Source organism: Thamnophis sirtalis, unplaced genomic scaffold (assembly GCF_051295495.1).
Source record: "Thamnophis sirtalis isolate CommonGarterSnake01/CBP01778 unplaced genomic scaffold, rThaSir2_p1.2 scaffold_2, whole genome shotgun sequence".
Classification (NCBI taxonomy): Eukaryota; Metazoa; Chordata; class Lepidosauria; order Squamata; family Natricidae; genus Thamnophis; species Thamnophis sirtalis.
Window position 1 is genome coordinate 3,377,533 of NW_028261382.1, and position 23,064 is coordinate 3,400,596.

The 23,064-nt window shown below is 44.3% G+C and overlaps 1 protein-coding gene and 1 long non-coding RNA gene across 2 annotated transcripts in view; one reads left to right on the forward strand and one right to left on the reverse strand.

Moving 5' to 3' along the window:
• Window positions 1-613: 613 nt before the first annotated feature.
• Window positions 614-2,175, forward strand: LOC148048428 (uncharacterized). The gene is made up of 2 exons (XR_015695333.1): window positions 614-1,451; window positions 1,974-2,175. It is a non-coding gene; the product is annotated as an uncharacterized LOC148048428 (long non-coding RNA).
• A 2,512-nt stretch (window positions 2,176-4,687) lies between these two features.
• PSTPIP1 (proline-serine-threonine phosphatase interacting protein 1) overlaps window positions 4,688-23,064 on the reverse strand; it is a 32,155-nt gene continuing 13,778 nt past the window's right edge. Inside the window, exons 4-15 of the mRNA XM_087704013.1 lie at window positions 15,527-15,561; window positions 14,656-14,762; window positions 14,011-14,073; window positions 13,822-13,920; window positions 12,871-12,916; window positions 12,442-12,521; window positions 10,538-10,636; window positions 10,172-10,268; window positions 8,922-9,012; window positions 7,692-7,762; window positions 6,194-6,303; window positions 4,688-5,443 (exon numbers count right to left, since the gene is read on the reverse strand). Of these exons, the coding sequence (XP_087560139.1) occupies window positions 5,312-5,443; window positions 6,194-6,303; window positions 7,692-7,762; window positions 8,922-9,012; window positions 10,172-10,268; window positions 10,538-10,636; window positions 12,442-12,521; window positions 12,871-12,916; window positions 13,822-13,920; window positions 14,011-14,073; window positions 14,656-14,762; window positions 15,527-15,561 (1,030 nt within the window). The 3' untranslated portion in view covers window positions 4,688-5,311. The remainder of the gene's footprint in view (window positions 5,444-6,193; window positions 6,304-7,691; window positions 7,763-8,921; window positions 9,013-10,171; window positions 10,269-10,537; window positions 10,637-12,441; window positions 12,522-12,870; window positions 12,917-13,821; window positions 13,921-14,010; window positions 14,074-14,655; window positions 14,763-15,526; window positions 15,562-23,064) is intronic.

Genomic DNA, 23,064 nt, shown 5'->3' on the forward strand with positions numbered 1-23,064 from the left:
TGGCTTAAAAGGGTGCAGTGATTTATTCTTATATCCTTCAGCGTTTGTTGGGTGGCATCATCGCCAGTCAGAATTGTACGAGGGAAGTCACTTATCTTAATTTTGTGAAGTTTAATTCTGCTGCTGCTTGCCTCTCACCAGTGTTTTCTGTCTTGTTTTCAATATATATATATATATATATATATATATATATATATATATATATATATATATATATATATATATATATATATATATATATATATATATATATATATATATATATATATATTCATTCATTAAGTCCAATCCAGAACACTACGAAATGACTAATCAGAATTTTAGAATCCTATAAGTGCATCTCTTGACTTCTTTAAATTCAGATGAACAAACTTTCCAAATTTTTAGCGTATGTATGTATGTATGTATGTATGTATGTATGTATGTATATGTAGGTCTCTAGTTATTTGGGTTTTCTCCCACGTAAAATTGGAGATGTCTTGGCGACGTTTCAACGAAATCTCATTCGTCATCTTCAGAAGAAGATGACGAATGAGACCGTTGAAATGTCACCAAGACATCTCCAATTTTACGCGGGAGAAAACCCGAATAACTAGAGACCTACATACTAACACCTGCGAAAACCTCAGAAAACATACATACATACATACATACATACATACATACATACATACATACATATATAACGTGCTAAAAATTCAGAAGGTTTGTTCATATATATATGAATATGAGCTGGCTTTTTCAGGAGTGTAAATGTCTTGCACTTCTGTTCTCTAAGGAAATTTTCATTTTTTACTATATCGGGTCTGTTTCTGTATCGAGTGACTTGTTATCCTAGAGTAGCGAAGTAGAACGTGATAAAGTGAAATGTAAATAGGAAAATAGGAAACCAAATGAAATAAATCTTCTGTACATCTCCCCCAAACTAAACCATGGTTAACCTTTTTAATCGTCGTCGGCTTTGAGAGTTTTATCCAGTGCCGCACTGTTTTCCATACACCGTAGAATGACGTATACGGATGAGTTTTAAGTCTGGGTCTTTCTTGGCTGCACTAAAAGTCCAAGAGGGGAGGGGGGGCAAGGTCAATTGAGGTTATTTGTCCTCATTTCCACTAATATTGAATGCATATATTTTTTTTAGCAGACTGCAGATTGTCAGAGCTGATCATCCTTGCTCTTTAACCCTCTTAAATTCCCTGTTACCTGATCTGTACCCAGGTGCTCTGTGGAGGCCAGCATCCGTTAGCCTCACCTGAAGCATTAGATCAGGGATGTCCAACCTGGGCAACTTTAAGACTGGAGAGCCTTCTCTGTGGCTGCTCCGACCCTCTGGAACGAACTCCCCGTGGAGATTCGAACCCTCACCACCCTCCAGGCCTTCCGCAAGGCCCTTAAAACCTGGCTGTTCCGACAGGCCTGGGGCTAAAGAGCTTCTGCCCCCGTCTCGAATTGTATGACTGTTGTGTGTTTTTAAATTATGCATTGTGATGCTTTGTTTTTTAAATTTCTTTTGTCTGTATTCCCCTTCCCTGGTTTGAGTTGTGAGCCGCCCTGAGTCCCCTTCCGGGGAAAAGGGCGGCATATAAATGTAATAAACTGAACTGAACTGAAGATTGGTGGACTTCACCTCCCAGAATTCTGAGAATTGAAGTCCACCAGTCTTAAAAGTTGCCCAGGTGGGAAATCCCTCCGTTAAATATTCCCCATCCCATCCACGGAAATGGAGAACATTGAGACTTCTCAAAGTCAGGTCATGGAGAAGATGGAAGAGCAGCTTTTCTTCCCTAATTTCTGAGGACAGCGGAAGAAAACCCTGGACCCTCCCCCTTTAAAAACCTTTGAATCTATTTTGGCTAAAGCACGGCCCCCCCTCCAAATCCTCCTGATGCCCAGGAAGGCTTTTTCCCATTGTCTCATGTTTAACATCCCTTCCCATGTTTTTCCTCACTCGCGTTTTCTCTTTAACTCCATAGAAATGGGAGAAGACGGCCCTGGTTGGTGTCCCTGTCGAAAGATAAGCAGCTGACTAGGACTTTGATCGAGCTGGAGTCGCAGCATTTTAAAAGGTTTTACGTAGGTAGTGTTCTCCCCTTGGGTTTTGCATCACAAGGTCAAAGATGTGAGCTGCGAAAAGCAACCCACTGCAGTGAGAAAGCCAGCAGTTTGTAAGAAAGAGAAAGAAAGAGAGAGAGAGAAAGAAAGAGAGAGAAAGAAAGAAAGAGAGAAAGAAAAAGAAAGAAAGAGAGAGAGAGAAAGAAAGAAAGAGAGGAAGAGAAAGAAAGAAAGAAAGAGAAAGAAAGAAAGAAAGAAAAAAGAGATACAGAGAGAAGGAAGTATTTTCTACCCTGAAAGCATCCTCCCCTGGTTTCCCCGGCTTAGCTGAGCCCTGGGACTTCGCAAACCCCTCCTGCTTTTGACAATGAGATCTGGAGTGCCTGCTTTTTTCTCTTGAAAGGCAGCGGTTTTATTCCCACATCTCTTGAGCCCACATGACCAGACAAAACCACTAACAGAGAAGAGGGGTTAAAGGTTGCCGCTTTCCCACGAGATCCAGCCTAGGGCTCCCCCAGCCCCCCCCCCCCCCCCGCAGCACGAATCCTTCCTTGGTTGAATGCAGCTGCTCCAGACAGAACACACCCCCCCCCCCAAAAGCAAAGGTCTCGTTTTCAGGCAGCCCCCTCTCCTCCCACGAGCCCTCAAGTCAGTTACTCATCCCCTCTTACTGATTTCTGGCAGTAAAGGATCCCTTACCAGCATCTCTCTTGGCACGAAGGAATGGAGTGGTGCAGACGGAACGGAGGTGAGCTGGTTGCCTGATCAACACTTGTGGCGTTATAAAACAAGGAATGTCATTGTTAAGCTCAGTCACTACCCTTTTCCCCTGAAAATAAGACCTCCCCGGATAATAATCCCAATTGGGCTTTTGAGTGCATCCGCTAAAATAAGCCCTCCTCTGAAATATTTAACCGCAAGCGCAACCATTTCCCCCGCCATTTCCTGGGGAGGCGGGAAGGAGGGGAACATTCCCCGCACACCTGCCATCGACGCAGAATGCCACTCCCACAAACCCTACCTCCCGCGCCCCTTAGCGGCGGCCGCCAAGAGGAGCGGCAGGCAAGAGTGCGCCAGAAACAGAGATAGAAATTCCGGCCCTCTCTGGATCAGCTGATCCCCGGACCGCTGGCCAAGGTTAAGGGGCCTCCTGCACCTCAAAAATAATAAGACCTCCCCGAAAATCAGGCCAAGGCGCATATTTCGGGGGCCAAAGGAAAATTAAGAACCTGTTCTTATTTCCAGGGAAACACGGTAGCGTGGAAATTGTAAGGAAAGCCAATCACACTGGCTCAAGGATGGAAAAAGGACAAGACTGTCATCCTTACTACGGTGCTTTCTGCAGAATTCCCTGCATGAGACTCGTAGAGTTAGTCCTTGATTTACGACGGGCTGCGTAACCACCATTTAAAGTTAGAACTGACCTGAAAGCAGGTACTTATAACTAGAAATTAAAGTCGTGACAGTTGGGCCCCTTCCAGAATCACGTAATCAAATTTTGGGGGGCAGTGGGTCATTTCCAACTATTTGCAGGCATCCCATGGTCCCACAGAGGGATGTGGTGGCTCATTAGCTAAGACGCTGAGCTTTTCGATCAGAAAGGTCAGTTCGAATCCCTAGCGCCGCATAACGGAGTGAGCTCCCGTGACTTGTCCCAGCTTCTGCCAACCTAGCAGTTCGAAAGCACATAAAAATAATGCAAGTAGAAAAACAGGAACCACCTTTGGTGGGAAGGGAACAGCGTTCTGCGCGCCTTTGGTGTTTAGTCATGCCGGCCACATGACCACGGAGACGTCTTCAGACAGCGCTGGCTCTGTGGCTCGGAAACGGACATGAGCACCGCCCCCTAGAGTCGGGAACGACTGGCACATATGTGCAAGGGGAATCTTTGCCTTTATCTTATGGTCCCATGACTGATGTTTACAACAGTTTCAATGAAAACTAGCAGTCATTGGGCAAAGGGTCTCCAATCTTGACTGCCTGGGGAATTCTGGGAGTTGAAGTCTACAAATCTTAAAAGTTGCCAACTTTGGACACCCCCGATATAGGCAGTTAGGAACCGGGTGTTTGGGGGGGTCATAAATGGTCACTGCAGTTACAGGTTGCAGCAGATAAATAATAAGGTGTAATACAGAAAATGAACAACTGCCATCATTTCTGCCCACTGGTGTGTTCAAATTGAAACATCATGAAAGGTTTTGACAATATTTAATACAATGAAAATATTTGAAACGGAGATGAGCACTGCCCCCTAGAGCCAGGAACGACTAGCACATACGTGCAAGGGGAACCTTTAGCTTTAATGCAATGAAAGGACTCTCTGGAGAGATCTTGTTATTTATTTATTTTTTGGGGAACTTCCTTTTCTCGATTCGGGTCAGATTTCTCTACTGCTAAAACTTCAAATGTTGATGTCTACGTGCACTACTCAAACAATTGCAGATGCTTTTCCAATGAATAGCTGAGAATTGGAGATGGTAGCGTTTAGGGCACATTCCCCACACACACACACACACCTCCTCCTCCACCCTGACTCAAAACTTGCAAGGCTAGAGAAAGGATAGTTGCAGTTTCGCCCATAGCAAGAAAGAAATGAAAGCATCGTTTCTGGAATTGAGAACTAACCATTTCAAAAAAAAAAAAAAAAAAGCACTTTAATCAATGGTTTATTATAAAGTCCACTGTGTTTCTGTCTCCACCCACGTCAATGGAGAACGGCAAAGACAGTTTTTGCAAAATAGAAAACCGCTACCTAAACATGGATGAGATCGGAAGGGTACCTGAATTTAGCAAGGCAAAAAGGACCTTTGCGATCATACATCTTTCGAGCGAGATAATTGTCCTTTAAAAAAAATAATAGCAATAGCAGTTAGACTTATATACCGCTTCATAGGGCTTTCAGCCCTCTCTAAGAGGTTTACAGAGTCAGCCTATTGCCCCCACAAAGAGTCTGGGTCCTCATTTCACCAACCTCGGAAGGATGGAAGGCTGAGTCAACCCTGAGCCTGGTGAGATTTGAACAGCCGAACTGCAGAACTGCAGTCAGCTGAAGTGGCCTGCAGTACTGCACTCTAACCACTGCGCCACCTCGGCTCTAAATAAAAAGACAGGGTGGCGTTTATGTTAAAATAAAGAGTATAATTGTAGCTCTTTGCCATCTGCAAAGAGTAAAACTTGATTTTATTTTATTTTATTTTTAAAAAAGAGGTTTCTAGCTGGTAAAAAATTAAAAATGTAGCACTGGGAAGTTTTCCTCCGGTCAAAGTTTCTCCAGATAGGAGCCCGGCACAAATCCTTGTTGCCCGTCCAGTTCTACGGTCCACCAGCCGTCTTCGCCCGCTTCAATGATGTTGACGATATCACCCGCTTGCATGTCCAGCTCATCCTCATTCTGGAAAAGGAATAATGGAAAGAAATTGGGGAGTGGGGGGAATCTAGTCCCGTAAGATGGAATTAAGATGGAATAAGCATGCAGATATTCCTTGATTTAGGACTCAAAATTGCCATGGCTAAGGGAGACAGTTAAGTTAGTTTTGCCCCATTTTATGACTTTCCTTGCCACAGTTGTTAAGTGAAACCATTGCAGTTGTTAAGCTAGCAACAGTGGTTGAGTTAATCAGGCTTTCCCCACTGACTTTACTTGCCAGAAGGTCACAAGAGGGGACCGCATGACCCCGGGACGCTGCACACGTCGTAAGCGTGAGTCAGTTGTCAAGTGTGCCTGAATTTTGTTCACGTGACCATGGGAATGTTGCATAAGTGTGAAAAATGGTTGCAAGTGTGAAAAACAGTCCTAAGTCACTTGTTTTACGGGCCGTTATAACTAAGAACCGTCGTTAAGTGAATAGTTGTAAGTTGATATAAAAATCAAGCTAATTTGGAGTCTTTGGGTTAACTTAGAATGATGATACCTTCAGAGTAACTTAGAAATATTTTTCTCTCTCGGCACAACGAGAATATATCTGCCGAACGAAACTCCGCATTGGCAACAGGATGAGCATCCGGCCACTAAATACTCAGCTCCATTCAGTTGCCCCGACTCCACCCCGCAAGGGATTATGGGGTCATTAAAAAAAGAAGAGGAATGTAGGATGATGATCCCTGAGAGTTACTCTGTCCTAAGCGGGGGTTTGATGCTTACCTGGGCTTCGTAGTCATAAAGAGCTCTGTAATCATGGTCCATAGAAGCGTTGGCCTCAGCCACACGGATTGCTGCATAGACGCCGTCCGTCCTTTGCTCAGCTACGCCCCCTCCAAAAAAAATAAAAAGTGGAATTAATGTCTGAAAGAGGCAAAAGATTTTACCCAAGTTCCAAAGTTTTTAAAATCTTTTTTTCCAGTTGGACAGAGAATGTATTAACACCATTCCTATTTCTACAATCCGTCTGTTACTGTCAAGGTGATGCCACCCTACATTCCTAGTACAAAGGAATAATTTCTGTTGCTAAAAATTTCACCAGCTGCTACCCTGTTTTCCCCCCCCCAAAAAAAATAAGACACCCCCAGATAATAAGCCCAATTGGGCTTTTGAGCACGTGTGCTAAAATAAGCCCTCCTTGAAAACATTGCAACATAGCAGGAGCCATAAGGTGATCAAACTCACCGCCTCCTGCAGCACCTCGAAAATATTAAGAACCCCCCCCCAAAAAATAAGACCAAGTGCTTATTTCGGGGGGGTGTCAAAAGAAAATAAGTCCCTGTCTTATTTTCAGGGAAACATGGTACTTTGGGGAGTTTAAAAAAGAAAAAGACTTAAATTTTTAAAAAGTGTTTTTGAAAGACTAGAGGCCTGTTTTCAGGCGAATCGAATTCTGCCTTCCTTTCCCCAAAACCAGATTTACAATTTCCATCCTAAGACTTTTCTGCTCTGTTGTTTCCTGAAAATTGGTCCGTCGATAGGGTGTTTTTATGTAGTTTCCAGAAATTTGGGGAAATAGGATTAGTCCAACTTGAAAGGCAAAAAAAAAAAGAGGAACTTTTGGAAGTTCCCACAGCAACACTCAATCCCTTAGGACAGCGATGGCAAACCTTTTTTGACACAGAGTACCCAAACTGCGAGGTGGCGCAGTGGTTAGGGTGCAGTACTGCAGGCCACTTCAGCTGACTGTTAGCTGCAGTTCAGCGGTTCTAATCTCACCGGCTCAAGGTTGACTCAGCCTTCCATCCTTCCGAGATGGGTAAAATGAGGATTGTTGGGGGCAAGAGGCTGACTCTGTAAACCGCTTAGAGAGGGCTGAAAGCCCTATGAAGCGGTATATAAGTCTAACTGCTATTGCTATGTGCGCGCGCTGCAGTGCCGGAAACCCAGACCAGCATGCCTGTTTTGGCCATTTTGGGGGAATTTTCAGGCCATTTTTTGAGCAGTTTTCCAAAAACAGCTCGAAAAACAGCCTGAATATGGCCCCAAAATAGCCCCAAGCCAGCCTCAAAACCGGCCTGTTTTTGGACCTTTTTTTTTTGTGCTGTTTTCAGGCCATTTTCTGGTGCCCGCAATAATCACGTGGCCACAACCAGAAAAGGTTGCCATCGGTTTGCCATCCTGGCCGTAGGAACACTTGATAGCAGAGCCTGATTTAACCCAAGGACACTCGGACTTAAGAGATGACTGCCTTTGTCCCCGGAAAAGCCATCCTACCTACCAGTTGGGGTTATCGTGGAAATATTGTTATCTGGAGCATTCCGTGTACTGCCATGCAGCAAGTGGGAGAACCTGTGGATCAAGAGGAAATCTGCCATGAGCCTTTCAATGACGCCTCTTCCTCTGTTTCTCCATTTTCAACTTCACTCTGAAGGACAAGATTTGGGACAAGGGAGACCAAAACCAGCCAAGCTGGCAGCCCTAAACAGGTGATCAAAGCCCTGTGTTGTGGCCAGCAACGCTGGCAGCAGAGTCGGACAGTGAGGACATTAGGGAGGAACATGGGCCAGTCCTGGAGGCCGAGGGAAGCTCAGACGAGGGCTCTGCGTCGGAAGCAGAGAGGGAGCTAGACAACAGTGAGGCAGAGGAACAGCTGGAGCCTGTTCCCAGTGTGCGCATACGCAGAGCTGCCAGAAGACAAGAACAACCAAGAAAGCAGAGTCGACTTAGGAGTAAAGCCACACTTTGGAGGTGATTGGCCCCTCCCATAGGAAACAAAAGAGGAGCGAATGGGGAGGGGGCTTTTGCAGGAAACAATTTGTTCCGTCGGTCGTGTCAAGAGTGGAAAGTTCTGTTTGTGACTATAAGAGACTCTGTGCCAAGTTTTGCCTTGCCCTGCGTTTGGAAACTAACTATTTGGCAGCTCTCCAAACGAGATAAGGTTCGTGTTGATAAACATTCCTCTGAAAGACTTCTTTGCTAAGCCTGGCTGACGGTGAATGAAAGGAATTCACAGCCGTGTAAATCAAAAGGGGTTTTGCAGGGACCAAGAGTTGCTTCTTGCTTTTTAAGGAAGATTGGGTCAGAACACCTTTTTTTTAATGTGCATTGCAACACAAATACACACACACACACAAAAAACAGCATTTTGAGACCATCTTTTTAACCCCTTCCTCGTTGAAGCTATTGTAACACGCATTGTCGGTGTTTGGATAACTTATTTCTGGTAAGTGCCCCTCAGGGCTATTTTAGAGAACAGCGGCCATAAATAAAACATTCTCTACAAGCAGCTGGCCAAACACCACTTCAGAAGATCCGCAATGGAAGTCCCCTCTTTGCCCTTTTCTTCTTAATTTAGCTCATGTGTTGGAAATCTTTCTTGGTCCTCATTCAAGGAAGGGAAACAGCTACTCTCTGGCAGCTTCTGGCAATTGGTGGAAAATTCAAATGGTAAAACAAAAGTTCCACCCATTGATGATTCTAAAAAAAGCCATCATAATGATAATTTTACCTTTTCATCATTCCACAACTCTGGGGTGTTGGGCTGCTGGAGTTTTTCGCCGGTCCGGTTCTCTCGTAATAATTCTCGTATCCAATGGCAACTGTTTCAGAAACAAGGAGGAGTAGGAAAATGTGACTTTGGGGGAGGGGAGGGGCTTGGTGCTCTCTGTGCTTGGTGATTTTCTTGCAGATGTTTCACGACCCAGCTAGGTAACGCCATCAGTGATTTTCCACCCCCAGAAATCTCATGGCAGCCAAGAATGAATCATTCTCGTGGCCGTTAGTCTACCTTATTTTCTTTAAAAACCTCCCCATTTAATCGGGGGTATGTTTTTCCACCCTCTTAAAAGATGGTTTTGAGTCTGGGTGTCCTTCTCCCTCTCCCAAAATTCACAGCCAAAGATAGTCACCCCAAGGTTAGGGGAGGCTCGACTCAAAAGAGATCTTCTATAAGCCAAAGTTTCCCCTAGACCAGGGGTCGGCAAACTGGCTCCGGAGCCGCATGTGGCTCTTTTATCCCTCTGTTGGGGCTCCTTCCTTTCATCTCTCTGCTGCGGAAGACGCGCCAAGAGGTGGCTGGGAGGGGAGGGGTGAGGCGGAGCCAGGAGGGGCAAATAATTTAATAACCGGTTCTCTGCCCTAATGACGGTCTGGGTAGGCGTGGCTGGGGGGTGTCATGTGACCGGGTAGGAGTGAGTGACGCCGAGTTGGCCACGCCCACGCAGTCCCACCGGTTGTTAGTTTAGTTTAGTTTATAGTTTTATTGATTTTGTATGCCGCCCACTCCCGAGGGACTCCGGGCAGCTTACAATAAAACAAGGGAGGGGGGGTAATACACAAAACAACATATTAAAATATACAACAGTCACAATTTCCGAGGGGCTGGATATTTCGAGAGCCCCCCAGCCTGCTGGAGCAGCCAGGATTTAACGGCTTTGCGGAAGGCTGGGAGGGTAGTAAGGGTCCGGATCTCCACGGGGAGATCGTTCCAGAGGGCTGGAGCTGCGACAGAGAAGGCTCTCCCCCCGGGGAGTCGCCAGCCGACATTGGCTGGCAGATGGGATCCGGAGGAGACCTAACCTGTGTGATCTAATCGGTCTATGGGAGGTGATCGGTTAGATTATTGGGGTGTTTTCTGTGGGAAGGGGGGTCCAAATGGCTCTTTGAGTGTTGTAAGGTTGCAGGCCCCTGCCCTAGTCCTCTTTGTTGTTTTTCCCGAGGTCATTCCCTCTTCGAGATACAATTAAGAAAACGGCAGACCTGGTGCTTCCGTTCCCGTCATCTTATTCTGAACGAAGAAGTTCATATCGGACTCCACGTCGCAGTTTTCCAGGCTCACCCGGACCTCCTCATAAAGCTTCGACAAGAAAAGAAAAAAAAGGCGATTTGTTTGAAAGGAGCTCTTGCTTATTGCTTTGAAAGCAAATCCTCTAGTGCAGTGTTTCTCAACCTTGGCCACTTGAAGATGTCTGGACTTCAACTCCCAGAATTCCCCAGCCAGCGAATGCTGGCTGGGGAATTCTGGGAGTTGAAGTCCAGACATCTTCAAGTGGCCAAGGTTGAGAAACACTGCTCTAGTGGAACTGTTGTTAACGGGTGGTTTACCTCCCCTGGCCTTCCTCCTACCTCATCGTCTTTCACGCACTGCATGGAGAGTTGATTGCAATGAACCCAGAGAGAATTCCGTAGGATAGTGATCCGGTCGCATTCCTGAAGCTGGAAAGCCTAGTTCAATACAAATAAAGATCAATGGTGGATCCTGTCACAATATACAATCGCAGTAAAGAATCAACACACCGAGCTAAGCCAAAAAAACAAACAAACCATGGTTTATAGACCAAAACCGGCCAGTTTCGTACAACGGGCTGATGATGGTTGAGGATTGAACTTACACCTATCCTCCGCGAGCTGCACTGGCTACCGATCAGTCTCCGGATACGCTTCAAAGTGCTAGTCGTAACTTATAAAGCCCTTCATGGTATTGGACCTGGGTACTTGAGAGACCGCCTGCTGCCAATTACCTCCCACAGACCCGTTAGATCTCACAGGGTCGGCCTCCTCCGGGTTCCGTCTACCAGCCAATGCCACCTGGCTACTACCCGGGGGAGGGCCTTCTCTGTGGCAGCTCCGGCCCTTTGGAACGAACTCCCCGCGGAGATTCGGACCCTCACCTCTCTCCAGGCCTTCCGAAAAGCCGTCAAAAGCTGGCTTTGCCGGCAGGCCTGGGGTTGATGAGTTCCCCTCCCCGCTCGACCTGTGTGGTTGTGTGATTCTTGGCTATTTTAACTATTTGTATTGTGTTTTATGTTCTCCTTTTCCCCCTTTGAGTTGTTCGCCGCCGCGAGTCCCGGTTCCACCACAAAAGCGCGTAGGACAAAATCGCGCTCGACAAAAGCGCGCTGTGACATCATCACAGCGCGACGAAAAAGTTCGAAAAAATGTAAAAATAAAGCGAAAACCTTACCCTAAGCCCCCCAAACCTAACCCTAAACCTAACTCTTAACCTAACCCTAAACCTAACCCTAAACCTAACCGTTAAAGTAACGAAAAACCTAACGCTAACCCTTAAGCTAACGCTAACGCTCTAAAGTTAACCCTAACCCTTAACCTAACCCTAAACCTAAACCTAACCCTTACCTTTATGTGAATCGGCTTGCTTTAATTTAATTTTTATTAATTTTTATTTGAATTTTTCGATCTTTTTCGTCGCGCTGTGATGACGTCAAAGGCGCGATTTTGTCGATCGCGCGTTTGTCGTCCGCGCTTTTGACGGGTCACGGCGAGTCCCTCCCGGAGAAGGGCAGCATACAAATAAAATAAATCTAAATCTAAATATACTTAGTGAAACTGATATATTTAGTGAAATAAATGCTCTCTCAAGCACAACTCTTGGAATCACACAAGTCAGGTGGTTTGTTTGTTTTTCAAAAATGATATTTTTCCTTCAAGAGGTTTCATTTTTCATCCAAGAAGCTTCTTCGGTTCTGAAGAAGCAACTTCTTGGATGAGAAGCGAAACATCTTGAAGGAAAAACCAAGTCCAGTTGCCTTTTGAAAAAGCATCTTTGGGACATCCGTGGCCTGGATGACTGAGGATCTCCATAGATCCTAAACCAGAAGTTTCCAAACTTTCTCCGTTCTTGGCACGCCTGGTATCCTTTTAGCTTTTCGTGGCGCCTCCAAGCTTGTAATTTGCATGGTGTCCAAGAGATGCCAAGTACTGCTGTATCATCCCGCAGAGTTTGGGAATCTCAGCCTTAAAGCCAACCTCCATAGAACATTCTATACCTTAACATGGCTGATCCCTAGCAAGGAAAAGAATTTGGATGGAAGCCAACTATTGGCCACATCTCATAAGCAAATACTTGGTTGAACAAGCTGGTCATCTCTTGGTTGTGCGAGAGGAACCATGTTGAGTGTGCCTCACCGCCCACCTTTGGGTGAGAGGCAAGAGACCTCCAATAGCATCTCGCCGTGATCAAGGCAAAAACCATATCAATTCTCTGCTGATTGAACACAACTGCTTCGTACCTCGCAAGTACTAACGTGTTCTTGTTCCCACATGGTCCTCGTCTGGTCTAGGGTCTCGATGTTCTGTTTGTACACTCTTTCTGCGTGAGAAACAGCAAAGCAGTGCAATCACAGAGGTGTTAAAGTGTTTTGCAGTTCATTGATAAAAACGAACCTATTCTGCGGTTCATTGGTTAAAAAAAATATCGTGAAATAAGAAGAGCTTTTAACTGGAGAAGATTCCTCCAAAATGTCGGAATGGCAAGTCAGCCCTTATTTTTTTACTCTGTTTTTAATGAAGGGGACAATTGAATTTATGGTTTATTCAACTCTTCGGTTCTTGGAGCTTTGCAGGTAAAAATGGAGGTCTGGGAAGATTCCATCTAAGAGATGCCCAAGGCGAGTCTCTCTTAGAGTAGGTCTTGTTTTCATTGGCGCTTAAAACGTTACCTGCTTCGTTGGCAGAGTCTCTGGACTGTTTTGCTTTGGTCTGGCTCTAAAAGGTGATAAAAAAAGCACATTGGTATGGGAAGGAGAGGGAGAGAGGGTAAGAAGGAAGGAGAGGGAGGAAGGAAAGGAAGGAGAGAGGGAAGGAAGCAAGGAGAGGGTAGAAGGGAAGGAAGGAGAGGAAGGGAGAGAGGGAAGCAAAAAAAATGGAAGAGAAGAAGGAGAGAAAGGAAGGGAAGGAAGAAAAAAGGAAAGAAATGGGAAGAAAGGAAAGAAATAAAGAAATGGGTGGAAGGAGAGAAAGGAAGGAAGAAAAAGAAGGAAAGATGGGAGAAAGGAAAGTGAGGGAAGGAAGGAAGCAAGCAAAAAAGAAAAGAAAGAAAAAAGGATAGGAAGGAAGAAAAATGAGGAAGGAAAGAAATGGGAAGAAGGAAAGAAATAAATAAATGGGAGGAAAGAGAGAAAGGAAGGAAGAAAAAGAAGGAAAGATGGGAGAAAGGAAGGAGAGGGAAGGAAGCAAGCAAGCAAAAAGAAAAGAAAAAAGGATAGGAAGGAAGAAAAAGGAGGAAAGAAAGAAATGGGAAGAAGGAAAGAGAGAAAGAAATGGGAGGAAGGAGAGAAAGGAAGGAAGAAAAAGAAGGAAAGATGGGAGAAAGGAAGGAGGGGGAAGGAAGCAAGCAAGCAAAAAAGAAAAGAAAAAAGGATAGGAAGGAAGAAAAAGGAGGAAAGAAAGAAATGGGAAGAAGGAAAGAAAGAAAGAAAGAAATGGGAGGAAAGAGAGAAAGGAAGGAAGGAAAAGAAGGAAAGATGGGAGAAAGGAAGGAGAGGGAAGGAAGCAAGCAAGCAAAAAAGAAAAGGATAGGAAGAAAGAAATGGGAGGAAGGAGAGGGAAGGAAAGAGATGGGAGAAAGGAAGGAAGAGAGAGAGAGAGAAAAGAAAGAAACTTGGAGATACCTTTTCTGTTTGTTTCTGGTTCCCAATAGCACTGATCCTCTCACAAGCCTGTTCCGCCTCATCGGCATCTTTGCATTTCTGGTCGTAGGCCTTCTTGGACTACAGGCAGAAAAAACGTGCACAATTACGGTCGCAGGTCAAGGACTGCGCACATCAACACCTGACCTTCCAAGAGTGCGTTCCTCTTACCTCCATGGTTTTCTTGAACATGAAGAGCTTGTTCTTGTGTATCCGTTCCATTGTGCTCTCGTACTGCAAGAAAGATGGCGCCCATTATCATCAGGTTTGGCCTTCCCCAAGAATTGGGGTACCCAGTTCTCTCTTAACTATTGATCAAAGTCCTTGTCAGCGTTCCAAGTATCATGTAGAATTAAATCAGAGTCCAAGGCAAAACGATCCTTAAAGTTCCAATTTAATAAAGCAGACATCTTAGCACATCTGTGTTAATCCCAATTCTGGAAATGACATCAGAATCCCACCCAGTTAAAAGTTAATGATCTTGTCCCCACACCCACAATCCATCACATCGTCCAATCTTCTTCCACGCTGGCGTCTCCACCCAGCTGCTTCCGGTCAGGTGTAAAAGTGCGGAGACAAAAGACGACCTTGGTCTTCTAGGAAAGAATGATAACAATACATTCCACAATCCTACTCCTGTCTATCCCCCCCTCCCATCAACTATACTAATGAAACAGCATAATGAAATAAGAGAAAGGGTGGCAGGCCAAAAGTCTAAAAGGAATATAATTGCAGGCCTGACAGTCCTATTCCCACAGCAGATTTTCCAGTCTCTGCTGTTTCACCCCACCCACCCACCCCCGGAATGGAGCTCACCTTTTTCCGTTGTTCCTTCTGCCTTTCTCGGAATTCCTCTAAGGCTTTTAGTTCCTCTTTCAACATGAGGGCCAGCTGGATGTGAGAGTTGCCCACGCTTTCAATTTCTGTGGATGAAATGCAGAGTTGGCTCTTCCTGTAAATCTGGCCTCTTGATACGGAACATCGCTTACCTGGGTGAAGGGGAGTTCTGGGAGGGCAACAGAATCGAAATGTAGGAGCAGCCAGCCGCCTCCCTTTTTGTAGGTATGCTATGTGCACAGGGATGGGATTCAGACGGTTCGGGCCAAGCAGATGCCCAATTTTACATCTAGTTCTCTGAACCATTAGTTGGAAGGACTGGCTGGCCCCACCCACCCCTCCCAGGACCTCCATGTGGCCTGTTTATTTTGCCAGGTAAATGCAGGGCGCGCGCAGAGCCTGGGGAGGGCGAAAAAACGGGCCTCCTGGAGGTTCCAGCACTCCAAAAACGGGCCTGTTTCTGGCCTCCGGAGCCTGGAGGAGGCCGTTTTTGCCCTCAACAAAGTCCATTTTCCCCTCATTTATTTCTGGGTGTCCCGTTTGCCATTGATAGCATTCTCCCACTCCACCACTAGAGGGCACTAAAACAGTACAGAAAACTCTCACACTCTTCTACCATCTAGTGGCTAGCCTGAGTCCTGCAGTTCAAATTGAATGTGTGGTGAAAATGGCCACGCCTTACTCAATCTTAAAGCCCCATCGGCAGGAAGTAGGAAGTATACAGTTGTCTTTTTCTAAACGCTGTATGAATTTGTCAAGATTCTTTGCAAAGAAAGGAAAACTCTTCAAAAATCATTAATTATTAATTTTGCTGCCAAATATCCCAAGCAGAACTTGCTAATGTACTTACGTAGCTTTAGGATTTCGAACGAAGCCTTTAAGGTGCTGAGGAGAAAGAAGAAAACTCATCAATTTCCTTCCTGTCCAAAGACTTTTGTCAGACTTTTAACTTCTATATTCCATTTACAAGAACAGCAATGGTCTGTCTATCTATCTATCTATCTATCTATCTATCTATCTATCTATCTATCTATCTATCTATCTATCTATCATCTATCTATCTATCTACCAAGGTATCTATCATCTATATCTATCTATCTATCTATCTATCTATCTATCTATCTATCTATCTATCTATCTATCTATCTATCATCTATCTATCTATCTATCTATCTATCTATCTATCTATCTATCTATCTAACTTATCTATTACATACTGTGGCGGAATTCAAATAATTTAATAACTGGTTTTCTGCTCTAATGACCAGCTGGCTAAGGAGGGGGGGCTTAGAGGTCATGTGACTGTGTGGGTGTGGCCAACTCAACGTCACGTCAATGGGCACTTCACCTTAGCTCTTACAATGTAATGAGGGTTAACCGGAGAGGCAGTTTCTGTAAGCAGGTTGATAAAGATCAGGCTAGAAACAACACCAGAATGTTTCCTTCCTGCCTTCCTTACAGGATTAGCCCTGTAAAGTGGGAAAAAACCAAAAGGAGATTTCTCCTAACAACCGGTTCTCCCAACTGCTTAGAAAGTTAACAACCGGTTCTCCTGGATAGGTGCGAACCGGCTGAATCCTACCACTGAAGGACAAGTGTGCAAATAAAAAAAAAGCCTTCCATCTTTCCTCTAATAGTCCAGCTGAAAGGTTTAATATTGGTAGGAGAAGAATCTACCGATAGGTGGGGACGGAGTTAAGAGAGAGAGCAGTTTAGAATCCCTACGTAGGCACAAGCCAATGAAGTCCAACCTGCCCTCCTTGAATTCCATTCATCTAGCTCAGTGGTCTCCAACCTTGGCAACTTTAAGACTTGTGGACTTCAACTCCCAGAGTTCCTCAGCCAGCTTTGGGTCCATCTGGGTCCATCAAGTCAGCCTCATCCGACTCTCAATGGCCAAGGAGCCCTTGGGAAGCCCATCGGCCTGGCATGGAAGGGATTTGAGACCCTTCCGTGGCTAAACACATACGCACGGATGGTGGCTATGGGTGTCAATCATCTAGGTCAATGGTCTCCAACCTTGGTAACTTTAAGACTTGTGGACTTCAACTCCCAGAGTTCCTCAGCCAGCTTTGCTGGCTGAGGAACTCTGGGAGTTGAAGTCCACAGGTCTTAAAGTTGCCAAGGTTGGAGACCACTGAGCTGGCTAACTGTTCGGAACCTAACTTCAAGATTCCTACAGCCCAGACTTTTAGCGATGAATCCGTTTAATTGGACCTTCATCCGTAGGCCCGGCCTCTCACACACAACAGTATTAAATCAGTTGAATTTCTTTCCAATTTTGCCCGTTTCATTCATTGCTTTGCTGTAGCTGTGACTTGACTAACCCTCGGGCCGTATATGTGCTTTTTCCCGTCCCTCTCAACAGCCATTATTTCTATTTCGGGTTGTTTTGGTTCCCCCCCCCTCCTGATGAAAACCAGTATAAAATAAGTTTCTTGTGTTTCTTTAATGCCCCCTTGTGGTATCTTTTGAACTTTTTTTATTATTATTAAATTCATATCCCAACCAACTCTGCATGCAACCCCCGGATTCATCCTGCAGGTGTCAGATGTGTGATGAACTAAGATTCGTTTTAACTCTAGATACGGCACATTGTCGCTAAAGAGAAAATAAGCCCATTGTGGACTTTTGAGGAAGAAGTTATTTTACCTTATCAAGTACAGAGCCGAGGTGGCGCAGTGGTTAAATGCAGCACTGCAGGCTACTTCAGCTGACTGCAGTTCTGCAGTTCGGCTGTTCAAATCTCACCGGCTCAGGGTTGACTCAGCCTTCCATCCCCTCTGGAATGAGCTCCCCGTGGAGATCCGGACCCTTCCTACCCTCCCGGCCTTCCGTAAAGCTACCAAGTCCTGGCTGTTCCGACAGGCTGGGGGCTGTTGAAATATCCAGCCCCGCCTCAATTGTGAATGTTGTGCATTTTTTAAATTCTTTGTATTGTCTTATTTATTTCCCTTTCCCTGTTTATTGTGAGCCGCCTGGAGCCCGGCATACAAAACTAATAAACAACAACAACAACAACATCCTTCCGAAGTGGGTAAAATGAGGACCCGGATTGTTGTTGGGGGCGATATGCTGACTCTGTAAACCGCTTAGAGAGGGCTGGAAGCCCTATGAAGTGGTATATAAGTCTAACTGCTATTGCTATTGTTAGTACAGTACTAATAAATGTTGTATGTCAAGAAAGAATCTTACACAATCAGGTAATCTTACCATCTTTTGCCAAAAGTAGCAATAGCAATAGCAGTTAGACTTATATACCGCTTCATAGGGCTTTCAGCCCTCTCCAAGCGGTTTACAGAGTCAGCATATCGCCCCCAACAATCCGGGTCCTCATTTCACCCACCTCGGAAGGATGGAAGGCTGAGTCAACCCTGAGCCGGTGAGATTTGAACAGCCGAACTGCAGAACTGCAGTCAGCTGAAGTAGCCTGCAATGCTGCACTCTAACCACTGCGCCACCTTGGCCTGAGCATAGATCTTTAACTCTTTAATAGCTGAAACTTTGAGGGTTTTCTAGCATTTTGGCCTGGGTGTTTAAATGTATTTCTCTTTCACAGCACATGATTAGAGATATTGTATTCTTAAAAACTTCCAGTGATGGAGAAAAGAGGAAGGAAGACAGAATAACACTATTGGAAGGGACCTTGGAGGTCTTCTAGTCCAACCCCCTGCTCAAGCAGGAGACCCTACACCACTTCAGACAAATGGATATCCAACATCCTCTTAAAAACTTCCAGTGTTGGAGCATTCACAACTTCTGGAGGGCAAGTTGTTCCACTGGTTAATTGTTCTCACTGCCAGGAAATTCCTCCTTGATTCCATGTTGCTTCTCTCCTTGATTAGTTTTCATCCATTTCTCCTCCATACTTCAGGTGCTTTGGAGAAATGGTTGACCCCATCCCCCGCTCCTCTTTGCAACAACCGTATAACAATTCTGTGACTAAAGAACTTTGAAAAATCAAATCAAGCCTTTCTTTCGATCATAAACCCACATAAAATTTGTAAAAATAAAAACACCAAAGCCCTTCCAGGGGAGATCAAAATCAAAATGCATTCTCGACACTGCAATCCCAATTCTGTCTCTTTTCATGCAGTGCAGTCACACAAAACCCTGAGGTTGCATGATTGACATCACAAGAAGTTTTATCGGCATCACCCTCATCGGGAACAGACTGTGATGGGCTTGGTGGTGCAAGAAAGGGACGGAGAGCACCCTTAAAACATTGCCCAATTCTTAAATTGCTTCAAGGTTTACACAATCCCTTCCCTCAAAGAGGAAATGCACAGCTGAAAAAAATTATGCTTTGCATCATATTTGCTCCGGCGAATTTATCAGTGGAGAAGCCATTCATTCCTCTCGGCCAAAAAGAAATCCCTCTCTTATTCTGCTTGGCTCTTTCGCATTCTGCAATCCACTTTTTGCAAAGCAGCTTTCTGGTTTTTCCAAACACAGCAGAGAACATGACCGATAATATGCTAACCTTATGCAAAATATAGGAAGTCGATCTGTGTACAATTCAAGCTGCTAAACTCGCCTTTTACAGTAAAATTAGGACTATTTGTTCCTTGTTTCCAAGGAACCATTAATAACTTCTCGTTTAATGCCCCGAGCCCAAACAGGAACTGATATTTGTAGTTTGTGAATTGAGTCTTTGTCTTAAAAAAAAAAAATCAAGAGGACTAGAGCCTCAACTGTTGCCTTGGGATTCTTCATTCATTCATTCATTCATTCATTCATTCATTCATTCATTCAGAAAATACAGAATAACATAGATGGAAGGAACCTTGGAGGTCCTCTAGTCCAACCCCTTGCTCAAGCAGGAAACCCTCTTACTATTTCAGACAAACGGTTATCCAACCTCTTCTTAAAAACCTCCAGTGTTGGAGCATTCACAACTTCTGGAGGCAAGTTGTTCCACTGGCTAATTGTTCTGACTGTCAGGAAATTCCTCCTTAGTTCTGAGTTGCTTCTCTCCTTGTTTAGTTTCCATTCCTTAATTCTTGCCCAGCACACAAAGGTACTTCGGGGAATAGAACAGAGTAACAAGGTTGGGAGGGACCTTCGAGGTCTTCTAGTCAACCCCCTGCTCAAGCAGGAGACCCTACACCAGGCTCTATACCATGCTGGCTGGGGAATTCTGGAAATTGAAGTCCACAGCAATTTTTAGAAACAAGTCCTTCCACTGATTAATTGTTCTCACTGTCAGGAAATTTCTTCTTAGTTCCAGTCATTCATCCATCCATCCATCCATCCATTCATTCATTCAAAACATTTACATAGTCCCCCATCTTAAAATAAAACTCTGGGCAGCTTACAGTCCAAAAATAAGATAACAGAGCAATAAAAACACAAGAAATAAAAGCATAGGTACCAGTAAAATCAAAACAGAAAAATCTGGGGCCACAATCACAGTCATAAGTGTCTCATCCTGTCCCAGCGTTTCTCAACCTTGGCAGCTTTAAGATATGTGGGCTTCAACTGCCAAATTCAATTACTTAATGTAGTTCTGAATTATTATTATACAATTGTATCACAGCGGCCAGTTGTTTCGCCGGATTTGGTATTGGTTACTAGTCGGGCCCCACCCAGGGGCCTAGGACGTCGTAACGTATTTTCGTAATATGCGTGCAGATCCAAGCAGTGCGGCTTTTTGCATTTGACTGATGGTGATTTTGTCAATTTTTAACTGTTTTAAATGTAATTCCAGTGCTTTTGGAATAGCACCCAGTGTGCCAATTACCACTGGAATTACCACTGCTGGTTTGTGCCATAGTCGTTGAATTTCGATTTTTAAGTCCTGGTATTTTGCGATTTTTTCATGTTCCTTCTCGTCGACCCTGCTATCACCGGGTATTGCGATGTCTATGATTGTGACCTTATTTTTCTCAACCAGTGTGATGTCTGGTGTATTATGCGCCAGTATTTTGTCGGTTTGTATACAGAAATCCCACAAGATCTTGACCATCTGATTTTCGGTGACTTTTTCAGGCTTATGTTCCCACCAGTTTCTTGCTGTTTTAATATTATAATTTTTGCACAAATTCCAATGGATCATTTGTGCTACTGAATTGTGCCGCAATTTATAGTCAGTCTGCGCGATTTTTTTACAGCAGCTGAGTATGTGATCAACAGTTTCATCAGCTTCTTTGCAAAGTCTGCATTTGGCATCATCAGAGGATTTTTCTATTTTGGCCTTAATGGCATTTGTGCGGATAGCTTGTTCTTGCGCAGCCAGGATTAGTGACTCTGTTTCTTTCTTTAATGTACCTGTTGTTAACCATAACCAAGTTTGTTCACTGTCCACTTTATCTTTTATTTTTTCCAGAAATTGGCCATGCAGTGCTTTGTTCTGCCAACTCTCCATTCTTGATTTTATCACATCTTTTCTGTATTCTTGTTTCGTCTGTTGGGCCTTCAGTAGATTTTTGTTCTTTACTTCGATTAATAGATGTTCTTGACTTTCTTTTAAATAATCAGCCAGTGCATGTTTTTCTTCTTCAACTGTTTGCTTCACTTGTAATAATCCTCTGCCACCTGATTTTCGGGGCAGGTAGAATCTATCAGTATCACCACGTGGATGTAAACTGTAGTGCATTGTCATTAGTTTCCTGGTTTTTCGGTCCAAAAGGTCCAAATCAGCTTGTGTCCAATTAACTATACCAGCTGTGTATCTTATAACTGGTATTGCCCAGGTATTTATGGCCTTGATTGTATTTCCACCATTCAATTTAGATTTTAAAATTTTCCTAACTCTGTTGGTGTACTCTCGCCTGACAATAGTTTTTACTTCTCCATGCTTGATGTTATCCAACTGCAGAATGCCTAAGTATTTGTAGGCTTCATTTTCTTTGCATTTAATTAATTGGCCATTGGGCATTTCAATTCCCTCACATGCAGTGATTTTGCCCCTTTTTATGGATACAGTGGCACATTTTTCCATGCCAAACTGCATTGAAATATCGGTGCTGAATACTCGGACTGTGTTTGTCAATGATTGGATTTCTAATTATTATTATTATTATTATTACACTCTCAAGAAACCTTACGATGCCTGATTGTAGCACTACAGTATTTTGCTGCCTGCACTGGTGAAGCGAGACGCTACCAAGAATGCAGCCTGATTCTCTTCTGAGAAAGGGGAAAAGGTTTGCAAAGAAAAAGCTTCAAAATGATCCTCAGCTTCAGTTTATAGAGGAAGAAGGAAACCTCTGCATAAGGAAAGTGAATCCTGTTGACCACACAATGAGCCTTGTGGGATGGAAAGGAGAAATTCCTCGCCTACTATTAAAAAAACCCTCTTAGGAAGCCAAGTTCCAGCACTTAACATTTTCTGCTTCTACCAGATCTGACTTGCAAAACCCCACACGACCACGAGAGAGTGCTCAAAGAATACAGGAACCTCTCGTCCTTCCGCCATCTGGTGGCTAGCTGGAGTTTTTGCAGTTTGATCCTGAACCTCGACATATAACCGTTTGTGTAATGACCGCGCGAAATGAAAACAGCGCTGAGAAAAGTAACTTGCAACTGGTCCTCACTTCAGAACAGCGGCAAAAATAGTCCTAAAATCAGACACGTCTCACTTAATAACTGTCCTGCTGAACAGTGGAAATTCTGGCTCTAGATGTGTCCACTACTCCTTGTAGTATCGAGATGACTGGAAATACAACCCCTGGTTGTTGTCATAATTCAAGGACTAGCTATCCTCTTCAAGCTTGCTTTGAAGAAACATCTTGAATAGGTTTTCCATGGTAGCAAACTGTTTAGAATAGAATAACAGAGTTGGAAGGGACTTTAGAGGTCTTCTAGTCCAACCCCCTACCTAAGCAGGAAACCCTACACCACTTCAGAGAAATGGTTGCCCAATCTCTTTTTAAAAACCTCCAGTGTTGGAGCATTTACAACTTCTGGAGGCAAGTTGTTCCACTGATTCATTGTTCTCCCCCTCAAAAAATTTCTGCTCAGTTCTAAGTTGCTTCTCTCCTTGATTAGTTTCCACCCATTGCTTCTTGTCCTGCCCTCGGGTGCTTTGGAGAACAGCTTGACTCCCTCTTCTTTGGGGCAGCCCCTGAGATATCGGAAGACTGCTATCATGTCTCCCCTGGTCCTTCTTCTCATCAAACTAGACATACGCAATTCCAGCAACCGGTTCTTCATATGTTTTAGCCTCCAGTCTCCAGTGCGACTTCGACTCTCAAATGAAGTCCCACTGGAGTGGATAACGGTTGGTTTTAAGGCCTCAGTCCATCAGTCTTTGCCCAAAACTGGAAAAACGGAGAAATTCCACAAGATGGGGAAGTAAGAAGGAAAATTCTTGATTTGTCCTGAAATGGATAAATTGACGTGGGAATTGAATCAGAATATTCTAAATTTTATCGATGGTTGGAA